The 12,962-nt window shown below is 36.9% G+C and overlaps 1 protein-coding gene across 1 annotated transcript; it reads left to right on the forward strand.

Moving 5' to 3' along the window:
• Window positions 1-304: 304 nt before the first annotated feature.
• On the forward strand, window positions 305-12,018 carry LOC100546608 (solute carrier family 12 member 4). The gene is made up of 14 exons (XM_010717813.1): window positions 305-403; window positions 739-869; window positions 1,297-1,538; window positions 3,291-3,505; window positions 4,154-4,318; window positions 4,388-4,486; window positions 6,376-6,433; window positions 7,227-7,401; window positions 7,799-7,917; window positions 8,378-8,476; window positions 8,838-8,957; window positions 9,597-9,701; window positions 10,553-10,721; window positions 11,797-12,018. Exons 1-14 carry the CDS (start codon window positions 352-354, stop codon window positions 12,001-12,003), a joined length of 1,956 nt encoding a protein of 651 aa, XP_010716115.1. The 5' UTR covers window positions 305-351; the 3' UTR covers window positions 12,004-12,018.
• Window positions 12,019-12,962: the final 944 nt, after the last annotated feature.

The raw sequence follows: 12,962 nt of genomic DNA on the forward strand, positions 1-12,962 counted from the left end.
AAGTGTTGGTTCTGCAAACAGTTTTTTTTCTGTGTCTGTCACAGACCTGCCTGCCTTGCAGCAGAAGCCCTTGCCAGAATTTCAGCTCTGCAAAGGGAGTGACACCTATTCTGTTACCGTGCTTTGTCTGCAGACAGCTATTGCTTGACCTGATAAAACAGACATTTCTCAGGCAAAAGTCTTAACAGCATGATGATTAAATTCCTGCTAACTCTTGTTTTCTTTTGGATAAAGACCTGTCAAGGCAGAATAAATAGAAATACTGTGGCAGGCTTACTCTAACAAGGAATAAGTTAAAATTTGAATAGTGTTGTTGACCCTATTAATTCCTTTTTCTTGTTTTTGCAGACTATGCTGACAACCATATCAATGAGTGCTATTGCTACAAATGGTGTTGTTCCAGGTAAGTGTGATACTTCTCATTAGTGGAAAAAAATGTTGCTGTAAGCTATTAACATGGTTTATTCCGGACACATTTGATTAAGTCAGGATACAGAGCCTGAATTAATACCTAGTATTTCTCTTCTGTATCAATTAGGCAAAATATTTGTTTTTATTTATCACTGTACTGATAAAAAATTGGTTTAATTGAAACCTTAGAAAAGCAGATATGCACTATAGTTTTGTTATATTTTTGTATTATATTTTGTATATTTTTTATATTTTGTATTGTATTTTGTTATATTGTTGTAGTAATCAAGAAATGACAATTTTACTCTCACATCTCTTGTTTCATAGCTGGTGGCTCCTATTTCATGATATCCAGGTCATTAGGCCCAGAGTTTGGTGGAGCTGTAGGGCTGTGCTTTTATCTGGGAACAACATTTGCAGGAGCAATGTACATTCTTGGTGCCATTGAGATTTTATTGGTGAGTAATACTGGAATAGTCATGATTTTAAGACAGCTGGCAGAAAATACTGCAGTATTCTTGTCCCGTATTTGCGCACGCATTCACAAATCAGACCAGAAGGTCTCTAATTCACTATGGTCAGTATTGACCTTTTAAAGTTACACATAGTGTGGATATCTAGAATGCAAAGTCTACTGAAAACATGGATGAAAGTGTGACTAAATTAAAGACCCATGCTCATCATTGATAATGTCAGCTCAGTTGCCCTACTGAAATAGGGTTATTAGCCCTCGATTTTTTTTTTTTTCCTGTAAAGTCAAGGATGGTTCCTGGTGAAGAGCATGCTGCAGTGATAAACATTTTTGGTATGGGAACAAGATCACTACAGTAGTATAGACAGAGTTCTGTTTCTGTGCTCCTTCAGCTTGCTTTCTTCTTATTTCAGACATATATTGTGCCACAAGCAGCAATTTTTTATCCATCCGGTGCCCATGATGCATCCAGTGCTATGCTAAACAACATGAGGGTGTATGGAACTGTATTCCTCATCTTAATGGCAGTGGTGGTCTTTGTAGGTGTGAAATATGTTAACAAATTTGCTTCCCTCTTCTTGGCCTGCGTAGTAATATCCATATTATCCATTTATGCTGGAGCTATCAAGTCCATCTTTGATCCACCTGAATTTCCGTGAGTAATATTTCTTCCTTGGTGGGGTATAGCTTTGACTACAGGTGTGGAAGTTACTTAAAACTTTATCCCAGTACACTGTCAAAGTTTCTTTTTTATGAATTATTTCAGATTATTTTTTAGCTGTATTTAATAATGTATACTTGTATAGTATATGCAGAGCTCATGGAATAGAAATTCCTTGGGCTAAAATATTGTCACATTCCTTAACTGTTTCAGTAGAACTAAGACTCATAAGTGTAATAGATAGATAGAGGTTGACATTTCTCTGCTTCCCACAAAGACAATCCTGTATCTTAGCCTATAGCTGTTGAATTCCTTTCAGGCAAGAATTTATGCAATCCTCAACAGGGAAGAGCGTGGCAGCTCCATTTTCCCCTGGCCAGTAAGAAAAGACGTGCTGCCTTTGTGGTTGGAAACTGTGGTGGTGTACTGCAGTTGCTCCCTCAGAAGTAGAACATCTCTTGGGAATGAGGGAGGTATGATGAGTTCATGCTGAAGCTCCAGTGGAGCTTCCCTTTAATTTGAAAGTAGTTGAGTTTACTGCAAGAGAAGTTCTGCTCTGGAAGTATGTCCCTTGGCTTGTTAAATTTGTGATAAGGTTTCTTAAACTCAGAGCTGAAGCAGCAATAATGTGTATGCATGTGTTTTACCAGAAATGCAAACAGTATTTCCTGATATTGCTGGCAGGAGATGGAATATGGAAATAGAGGAGTTGAGTCTGCATAATTATTTACATTTCAGCGTTGTGACTGAGCAGTTACAACCCTCAAGTGCTCCCTTCAGATATTTAGGGCCCAATGATTATAGTAATTTACAACAATGGCAGATTCACAGCTGTAAAAAATAGTGTCTCTACCTTCCCTCATTACCTCTTGTATTGTTCTTGAATGTTCTCCCTGTCACTCTTCATTGGGCTGTACTCCTTTTTCTTTTATGGCAATAACTGGATATTGTGCTTATCTTTTATACAGGAGGCCAAGGCTCTAAACCCTAAAGAAATGGCCTTGTCTCTTCCATTTTCTTGGTTTGGGTACTTGAGATCTGTGAAACTAATACAACTTATTAAAATGGCAGAAAATAGTAGATTTTCACCCCCTGCCCTGCTCTCAGTGAGCATTTTATGGCAATGGGAAGAGAGGCTGAATAAACTTCAGTGGCAGCAAGCTGTTATTTATGTTGTATCACACTGTTTGTGGAACCATCTTTAGAGATGTGTGTTAAAAATCTAGAATGCTGGAATAAACTTAGGCGGTGAGGTGAATTACAACAGGCACTGGATGATTCCAGGAGAGAGAAATATTATCTTCTGACAATTGTGACTGAATTGTATACTTCTAATTCTGAAGCTAAAATGTCAGAGATCACTTAAGTGCTGCTGCTCAGAAACTGGTATAATGCCTTTCGAAGTATCTTCAGATATTCTTAGTTTCTTTCATTCCTACAGTTCTGTTAAAATGAAAATAAAAATGTTGCTTAATGTTTCCCTTTCATTATTTAATGTAAATTTATCCCTGTTGCCAAATTCGTTAAATCACAATTTTACACGTCTCCCAAAATTGGTGGAAACATCCAACCTTCAAGCTAAACAGACCCATCGTCTTCTTCCTGCTACCACCATCTTTTTGAAGCTGGGAAATAATGTAGAAAACCAGAGCCACTTGAAGCTTCCATGATGTGAAAGAGAGGTGATGGCAGATCTCATACTGTAGGTGCTGTATAATAACACTGTTTTTTACATTTTCCTTCCAGAATTTGCATGTTGGGCAACAGGACTTTGATAAGAGATCAGTTTGATGTTTGTGCCAAAACCATAATTAAGGATAATATCACCGTGGCTTCTAAGCTTTGGGAGAACTTCTGCCACAATACAAACTTAACCACTGAGAACTGTGATGAATATTTCCTACTGAACAATGTTACGGAGATAGCAGGCATTCCAGGAGCTGCTAGTGGCATTTTAAAAGGTGTGGCATAAAAATATATAACTTGTATAAAAATAGTCTAGCTCCTTCTTTGCCCAGTCCTGAATGTAATATTGTTGAAAAGCTTTCAGTATTGAAATGAACGCCAAAGAACAGATGCTGTGTGCTGGTGCTGAGCACTTCAGGTTCCAGTTTACAAAGGAACCAGTAGTCTGATGGCTAAAATGGATTCAGCATTTATTAGTGAACTTTGAAATGCCAACAACATAATTCCATATGTTTTTCCCTATCTAAAGAGCAAACCAGTATATATCCAGGTCTCTGGTAAATATTGCTGCTGTTAATTTGCAGTTGTGTGTATAGTGGATGTAGTGACCCATTGAAAAGGCTTAGTGTATTTCTGGGGATTAAAATCGGTATGAAGTTAAAAGAAAGTTACATGTAGTAATTTTAGAGGATAAAATGTGCTTAGATTTCTACTGACCATTCGTATGTATTTATTAATTTTGTTTTGTTTTTGAAAGCATGAAATAGAGATTTTCTTTCCCGTAACTTGCATGTCTTACTTTGTGTTGTTCAGTGAATTGCATGAATTACATTTGTAATCTTCAGTAGTAGATTTGTTGCAATGAGAACGGGTCTGAACTGAAATATGCTTTTCTTTTTTGTGCTGCGATGATGATGCTGAAGACAACTTATGGAGCAATTATTTGGAGAAAGGAGAGATACTGGAGAAAGCACATCACCCCTCTGTTGATGTAGCAGGCCAGAAGAGCAACTTTCATCTGTATGTGCTTTCGGATATATCTACTTCATTCATGGTGCTGGTTGGCATCTTCTTCCCATCAGTGACAGGTGAGAGTATTAGGGAAAGGGACATTATGGGTCTCTGGCCTTGATCTTATGTCCATAATGTATTTTCAGGTATCATGGCTGGTTCAAACAGATCAGGGGACCTCAAAGATGCACAAAAATCCATTCCTGTTGGAACGATTCTTGCTATTGTCACCACATCATTAGTCTGTATCCTTTTAAAATCAGTACAGTCCTAGTGCATTGCAAGTGACTCACGTGATGCTTATGTATCTGATTTGTGGAACTGCATTTAGGTGACTAAATTATTTTGAGTATGATTGGTCTCCAACACAAAAAAAAGTCCTTAGGCTGGAAGCATCTAAATTGCTATCCTATGGTTTTCCAACTCCTTTTTTTTGTGTGTGTGTTTTGTTTTGTTCTTTTGTATTTTAGTTGCATTTCTTTGCTACATAATTGTCTGTAGCTTTTCAGACTGGTTAAATACAGATTCATATTTTTCTTAGGATGTAGTGGACTGATAAGATGAGGGAAAGCTTCAACCACAGAAATCATACATTTCAGGTCCTTTGATGTCTTTTCAGTTTGTGTGACTTAAAGTAGTGTATGCTTTCTTGAGCACTTTAAGACAAACTAGAGAGAGTCTAGTTGTTTAGTCCTCTGCTGGCAGGTGTGGAAGTTTTACAATGACTGTACTCAGTATTAAGCTCTGTGTCGCTGTGAATGACTCATAATTTCCAGTGAGAATAGGGCACTTTATTTGCAAGTGATGAGGATGTCCCTCACTCTGGATTTCTAGGTGCTGAGTGTGTGTTCACAGGAACAGCCTTTGTTCCAGTTGAAGATCTCAGGCTCCGTGTATGGAGCCATGCTTAGGAAAAGCTGTCTTTTTAAAAATCTTTTTTCCTGCTAGAGGGATGTCTTTCAGCTTCAGCTAGCCATTGATTTCCTAAATCCCAATTTATCAAGATAGGAGACTTTCTGAAAAAAACAAACACCCTATCCCTCTAACCTCCCACCCCAAGCAAACAAACAAAACCCCAAAATGATAAGCCACCACCAACAAAAAACACTAATGGTAAGACCTTCAAAATAAAATTTTAAGAGCTTTCTAAATAAATGCCCCCAAGGGATGCTTGGCTGCAGAGGTGCTTCTCCTGGATCTTCTGCTGTTTTGAAACTGTGTTTTTTTCCAGACCTTGAAAGGCTGTCAGTCAGGATCCCAGCTTTTTAGGAGCTGACTTTTCCAGATGTTATTATTGGAAATGACCTTGTACTTAACCAAAAAACCTAAACAGCCAACAACAACAACAACAACAACAAAAACAACAAAAATGTTTCCTCTGAGTGTAATACCTATTAAACCAGGTCACACGTGTGACAAGCTTAAGTGTTAGTTTCATACAGAATAATCTCACGTGTAAATATTATTACACCACCCAGCGGAAAGCTTGTGCATAATTTCTAGGAGAGAACAGTGTTTCTTCCTTTCTTAAACTTTGTATTTTTTTAATTGTGTTTCAGGGATGGAGGTAGAGCTTATGATTTAAACATTTAAATTTCAGTCACCAGATCAAAACCTTTCCTGGAATGCTAGAGCCAAGAAAATTGAATTATGTTTACTTCCCAGTGCAGAAATAGTAGAGTTCAGTAACAAAATAAATATTCAAAGACTTATTGGTGATGTGAATGCCCTCAGAGGTCACAACGTGAGAAAGTGCCAGGTAATTATTTGCCATCTGTTCAAAATATCTTCAGGCACAAGAGAAGAAGCAGGCAAAAGTATTTTAATATTTTCTGTTCTATAGTTGTAGATGAAATTGATATTTACATGCAAGTTACCTCCTAGAAGGTTATCATCTTTACTGTAACACTTCAAGCAATATTATTATAAAAATTAAAACTTAGAACAGTAACTGTTTGTCACTTATGTTAGAAAGTATATATGAGCAGTGGGTTGTTAATTTACACAGCAGTGGAAATAATGTAGTACAGATGCTTTAGGACAGAGGCAGATAGTGAACTTTTCCCAACATTTTCTAGTTTTCATCTGCCATGTCTAAATAAATCCTGCTTCCTTAGCACAATCTGTACTCAAGACTTCAGTTGTGTATTGTTATTTGGAGCCTGCATAGAAGGTGTAGTCCTAAGAGATAAGTAAGTAACCATTAAGCTTTACTGCTTTAATTCTGTACTTTTTTTTTCTTTTAGCAAGGAGTGCTGGTTTTCCCCCACCCATCTTCAGTAATTATTATTTTCTATTTTTGTGCCTTTACCTCTGGGTGACTTTTAAACCATAGTTGTATGTTTCTCACACAGAAACCAAAATAAGAAACCCAACCAGACATCCATAACTGGATAAAGTTAATCGTTGGTTAACTCTGCCTCTAGATTATTTATTTAACATTTTTGTCTGTTAACTCATAATGATGTTTCCAGTACCAGAGTCTACGAGCACTTTTTATTTTTAAAATTTCTCTCACACTGATTGTCTCATGCCTGTGGACAAACAGGGAAGTGCATGTGAATATAATTAAGTCTGAGGGGAAAAGCAAACAAACCAAACTACCAAATGAAAACACTTGATCTGCCTGTAGGATTGTCTGATGCTGGGTTGTGCTGAGTGTTTTCAAAATCGTTTTTTTTGTTGTTGTTAAGAAATGCAGATCTTTCCCAATGCAAGTATGAAATTGCATACTGACAATGGAATAAGAATTTTATAATAAGTAATTAAAAAATAAGAAGTTCAAATTGCTGAAATTGGGTTATGGATGGTTTGCTAGCTGTGTATTAGAAGTAACTGAGATTATTTGCTACTTTCTATATTTCCCATTGCAGAGAATATCTGATAGTTAATATTTAAATGACATTTTAAAACTGACCAAGAAAGCTGAACATGAGTATCAAAATACTCCTTTAAATGTCAGTATCTTGTTGTTCCTCTCTGCAGGTACGGCGATGCAGTGAACAAGAACTTAGTGGTGGGCACCCTTTCATGGCCCTCTCCGTGGGTCATTGTGATTGGGTCCTTCTTTTCCACCTGTGGAGCAGGTCTACAGAGCCTTACCGGAGCCCCCCGGTTGCTGCAGGCAATAGCGAAGGACAACATCATTCCTTTCCTCTGGGTACATGTATAAAAAATGGCACTCTGTACATAGTAACTAGCCAGTGATTTGACTTTGTGCTCCTGGAAGTAAGATTTGTTTTCCCAGCATTCAGGTGAAGGTCAATATATATGTATTTTTTTTCCATGCTCTGTTTTCCGTTGTTAAAAACTGGAATATTTTTAAAGGACTTTGAATTTACATATATGGTAGTTTTGTGAACATTCACATCTAATTAGATGAAGCAGAGAAAGCCATTATAGTTAACTCCTTTCTTTACATAGAGAAAAAGGCATTAAGAAAATTATTACAGTTTCTCTAAATATATTGCCTTTTTTTTATTATATACTTATGAAATACGTGGAAAATATGCTTGATATGTAACGGTGAAAGTTGCAAATTGTTTCTGTTTCTTCAGGTTTTTGGTCATGGCAAAGCAAACGGCGAACCAACATGGGCTCTTCTGTTAACAGCGTTAATTGCTGAGCTGGGAATCCTTATTGCTTCCCTTGACATGGTGGCTCCCATTCTCTCAATGTAAGAAGCAGGGTGGTTACTGTAAAAACAAACAAAAAACTGTGAACTAAAACAAAACACAGAAAACATGCGTTTGAGTTTTACTAATTTGATTGTATGTCATAACCATATCCTAACTGGTAAAACAAATTACTGGAGCCTGAGTTCCTTTTTTATTATTTCTCTAACCTGTGGTTCTCAATATAAATCTGTCTGTTTCAGTTCTGGAATGTTCTGTGAATAACTGTGGTTTTGGTATAGATATATTTTCTTTGGGAAAGTATTATTTCCAATACAGAATGTTGTAAAAGATAGGGCTGATATTGTAGATACATTTAGATTTGTCCAATTAGAAGTTCTAAGAACTGTATACTGGCTACTAAATGGTAGTCATACTTAGATAGTAAATAATCCATGTTATTATAGTCTGTCAGTGTGTATGCTGAAAAGTGTTGTTGATGTTATATGTTTGTTCCTGCAGGTTTTTCTTGATGTGTTACCTCTTTGTTAACCTAGCATGTGCAGTACAAACGCTTCTTAGAACTCCAAACTGGCGGCCCCGGTTTAAATACTATCACTGGTAAGCTAATGTCCAGTGTGCTCAGCACCTGGTCTGTGATCCTCAGCGTGGATGTGAGGAGAATTCTCTCCATGAGAGCTGTGGGCATGCTCTCTTTTCTGGATATTGGTTTTAGGCAAGGGGACATCAATGTAATATTCATAGTGGATCAGACCCAGATGACTAATGGAATGAGTTTTGTTCTTACGACGGGATACTAAAACTGTGGGAGACACAGGAGATCCCCTGGAAGCCTTGTTCTTTGGCAGTTCAGACAGAATATTTAAAGAAAAAGGAGCAAGATAATAATAGAAGTTAGTATTTCTTTATGCATTTGCTTTTCTATCCCACTACTCACTAATATCTTTGCTTTTTGTTTTAGGGCTCTTTCATTTTTAGGCATGAGTATTTGCCTGGCACTGATGTTCATTTCATCTTGGTATTATGCTTTGGTAGCTATGCTAATTGCAGGAATGATTTACAAGTACATTGAATATCAAGGGTAAGTATTAACTGAATAGGAGATGGTAGGAAGAAGACTGGATGTGTTACTTGTTAACTATCTCCAGCCTGTATCTTAGTGAAGGAATAGCACAGTCCAGAGAGTGAAATAGAGGTTTTTCTTAGCAATATTTATATATTTTTCATTATTTTAAGGGAAAGCCACTGAAATCTTAGGGGACGTGTTTTGTTATGTCTCTGAAGAGATTTGATTACATATGTGGGTCACAAGAAGCAGAAACCCTGGCTGGGGACTTTTCCTTTCATTTACCACACACAACTGCTTTGGGCCCAGAACAGCTGAAGGCAGACTGTTTATGTCTGATTGAATCTGGCTGTAGTATTGTTGTATAACCTGATTTTAGCAAATATTGAAATGCCTGCTGTTTATGCTTGGGAAACCTCTGGAGCGTTGGTTACAAATTAAATGCAGGAAGTGGTGTCATACACATTTGACTGAAATATTTGCATTTTGCTCATGTGATATGCATCACACATAGATATACGTATGTGCATGTGTTGCATGCTGTACATCACAGTATTGAACTCATAAGGTAATAATTTCTCTGTGTCGTGATTGTGAGTGTGCATTTAAATGCTCATAAAACTGAATGATGGCTAAACTGTGTGTTCTTCACAGTGCAGAGAAGGAATGGGGTGATGGTATCCGGGGTCTTTCGCTCAGTGCTGCAAGATATGCCTTACTCAGACTGGAGGAGGGTCCTCCACACACAAAGAACTGGAGGTACTCATTTTAGACTAGCAGATTGCACTGATTTGATTGTCTATGTACACATAAGGCATTAAATTGGATTCCAAGCAAGATTTTGGGGATCTATGTGATTGAATTTAAACGCTCAGAATATCTGTTCAGAAATGGAACCTGTTAAGATTGCCAAGTGCAGAGTTCCAGAGGCCTACTGTAATTTGCTGAGGGCATGAAGAAGTCGCTGCTACCATTTGAGGCTTAAAAACTGAAAGAGAGGTCAACGTTTCTCCCTCTGGCTTTGTATGTTAAGCCAGATTACAGAACTCTCCTCTGAGTTGTGTTGCACAACTCTTGTCAGGCTCTGAACAGGAGGAGTAGGAATCTCCCTTTTAAAAAAAAAAAAAAAAAAGTGTCTGTAAGTCTTTTTGAACTTGCTTAATCTTAACTTAAGAGAGAGAATAATGTAACTAATCTGTGAAAATATCTTCAGGGACAAAAAGCAGAATGATAAAAACATCCATATTTCCCAAACTTTTGGCACAAGATAGATCTGGAGGGACAGCCTTTCTCTCAAAGCATGTGCTATAGTTGTGCTTAACAGAGCCTTGAAAAATCAACCATGTAATAAAACACTAATGAAAATCTCTTAAGCTAAGTACATGAATGGTTTTATGACTGTCAAAACAATACAATTCCCTCAGTGCCTCAAATCTGCTTTGAATCAAGAGAAATAAATTATTAATTAAGGCCCTCCTAATGGAGAGGAGAGAGTGCAGTTATCAGAGTTAATATTCAGGCGCAATTAAAGTGATGAATGAGGCAGTTTTTCAGAAGTGTCTTTGTAATTTATTAATAAAAAAAATTAATTCTCCTTCAATTTTCTCCAGGCCTCAGTTGCTGGTGCTTTTGAAACTTGATGAAGACTTGCATGTAAAATACCCAAGATTGTTAACGTTTGCATCCCAGCTGAAAGCTGGCAAAGGTTTGACTATCATAGGATCAGTCATCCAAGGGAACTTCTTGGAAACTTATGGAGAAGCCCAGGCTGCTGAACAGGTCAGTGTGCTAAATCAGTCCCTAAAGGAATTTCATAATCTTCCATGGCAAAAAGCATATAAATAATACTTCCATGAAACACAGTACGAGCTGAGTAGTGCTACAATTGTTTGTTAAAGAGCTTGCAAACATTTCAGCTGTCAGTTTTCTTTGAAAATATAAGATGAATGCTTTCCACCTGTAAAAGAAGCCTGACTGCATGTAACTGTCTTAATTTATAAAAAATAATTAATCTGGAAGTTTATGTATGCTGATTAATGAAGGGAAGATGACTACTGAGTTTCTCGACATAACAAGAAACATTTCAGTTACTTTCAATTATTATAAATTAGCAAACATTGTATTTCTTTCTGCATGGTGATAAATTTATCTCAAAAAGCATTAAAAGATGGTCTTGAAAATTTGTTAATAAATCGTTTAATCCTTCTCATTGTATAAACCTGACATCATAGGCCTGCTTTTATCTGTGTCTTATCTGCATATCATTGTTTTCCCCAAAGGATTTTTGTACAGGAGCACTGTTAAAAAAGGAAAAATGAATTCATAGGCCTACAGGTTGAGCGAGTTTAATTTTTAAACAAATAGAGGGCAGGGTGTACTTGTGTGGGGTGTTTGTGGGATTCAAGTGGGGATTTCGTGCTTGTAGGTGTTAAATGAATAAAACAATACATCAAACTACATATAGATATCTGAAACTGGAAATCCAAGTGAAGGTAATTAACTGTTTAAAAAGGTGGATGTTTTAAGATTAGAAAATGGAAAGGGGGATAGGAACAGATATTGCTTGCTAACTGCTGCAATTTTTATAAGAGATTACAGCACAAATCCCAAAAAAAAGCTTGCTTTGTATCTTGGAAATAATTGTGTTTGGAAGGGAACTTTTTGTGTGCTTTAGCATCAGGTGTTGTATACAGTGAGTGGGCATTTTCTCTTCTGTTTGTGATTGAGCTGAACTTTGCCTTAGAGTGTGTTTTATCTGTGGTCCTGTGTATCAGGAATGTACTCTGTAATCAAATGATAGACAAAGACATGGAATTCTTCTTGTGTATGAAGTTCTTCCTTGACTGTCTTCCAGACTATTAAAAATATGATGGACATTGAGAAAGTGAAAGGATTCTGTCAAGTGGTTGTAGCCAATAAAGTTCGGGAGGGAATTGCCCACTTGATCCAGTCCTGTGGGCTCGGTGGCATGAAACATAATACTGTGGTTTTGGGATGGCCCTATGGATGGAGGCAAAGTGAAGATCCAAGGTCATGGAAGACGTTTATAGGTGAGTTTTGAAGGTTTGGTGGGACCAAAAATTGCACACCAAGATGTTTATTACGCATATAATCCCCACACACTGGGGACTTTAACTGAATCTCTGTGAAATGTAGTATTTTTTTTACAGTTTTTGTTTCTTCTGTTGATCATGAACTTCATGTTGAGTTAATAAAGCTTAAGTCTTAAAAAAAAATAAAAGTGGTTTCATATACTTACATGGTATTGCTGGGGTTGTGTGTGCTGGATTGTTGTTTGTTTGTTTTTTTTTTTTAACGTTAATCTAAAGCCTTTGGGTTTATGTTACAAAAGGTGTAAATACAGCAAGTGAGGCTAAGTTCGTGAGGGAATTAAAATCTTTCATGTGAGACCAGCTGATGTGATTGAGGAGAGAGGGGGAAGTATGTCTATGCTTTCAGGCAAAGCAATAAGCCAATTGTCTGTAGATGATTTCTTACAAAACTGATTTATATTTGAAATATCATTCATTGTAGCGAAGAGGCCTATGAAATTTCTTCAAAGATTAATTTAGCAGTTAAATTAATCTTTCTAATGAATGCTTCAAAATGATGGACTGGAGAGAGAGAGTGTTTTGGTGGCAAACTATTATTTTTTACCTAGGTAATCTCTTTCCACAGGTGCTAATCTAGCTATCTTTACTATGGGAACTAGCACTGCCCTTGCTCTATCGCTGTCATTCTGTTGTCTCAGATAGTACAACTACTTAACAGACAAATTAGAACATCTGCTTCTTCCTTGTATTTAGCTTTGAAGATCACAGCCTTCATTTCAGACATGAAATAGGGCTTGTGTTCCTCTAAGTCTATTTTATCCTAGCTGCATTGTTTGTCTGATCTGTCTGTGCAAGCCTTCCATTATGTACTTTTCTTTATGTAAGTGATAACTTTTGTGGTTTACTGACATTTGCTTATTGAGTGTTGCTTTTTTTGTTGTTGTTGTTTGGTTGTTTTTTTTTTTTT

The sequence above is a fragment of the Meleagris gallopavo genome, chromosome 13 (assembly GCF_000146605.3).
Source record: "Meleagris gallopavo isolate NT-WF06-2002-E0010 breed Aviagen turkey brand Nicholas breeding stock chromosome 13, Turkey_5.1, whole genome shotgun sequence".
Taxonomy (NCBI): domain Eukaryota; kingdom Metazoa; phylum Chordata; class Aves; order Galliformes; family Phasianidae; genus Meleagris; species Meleagris gallopavo.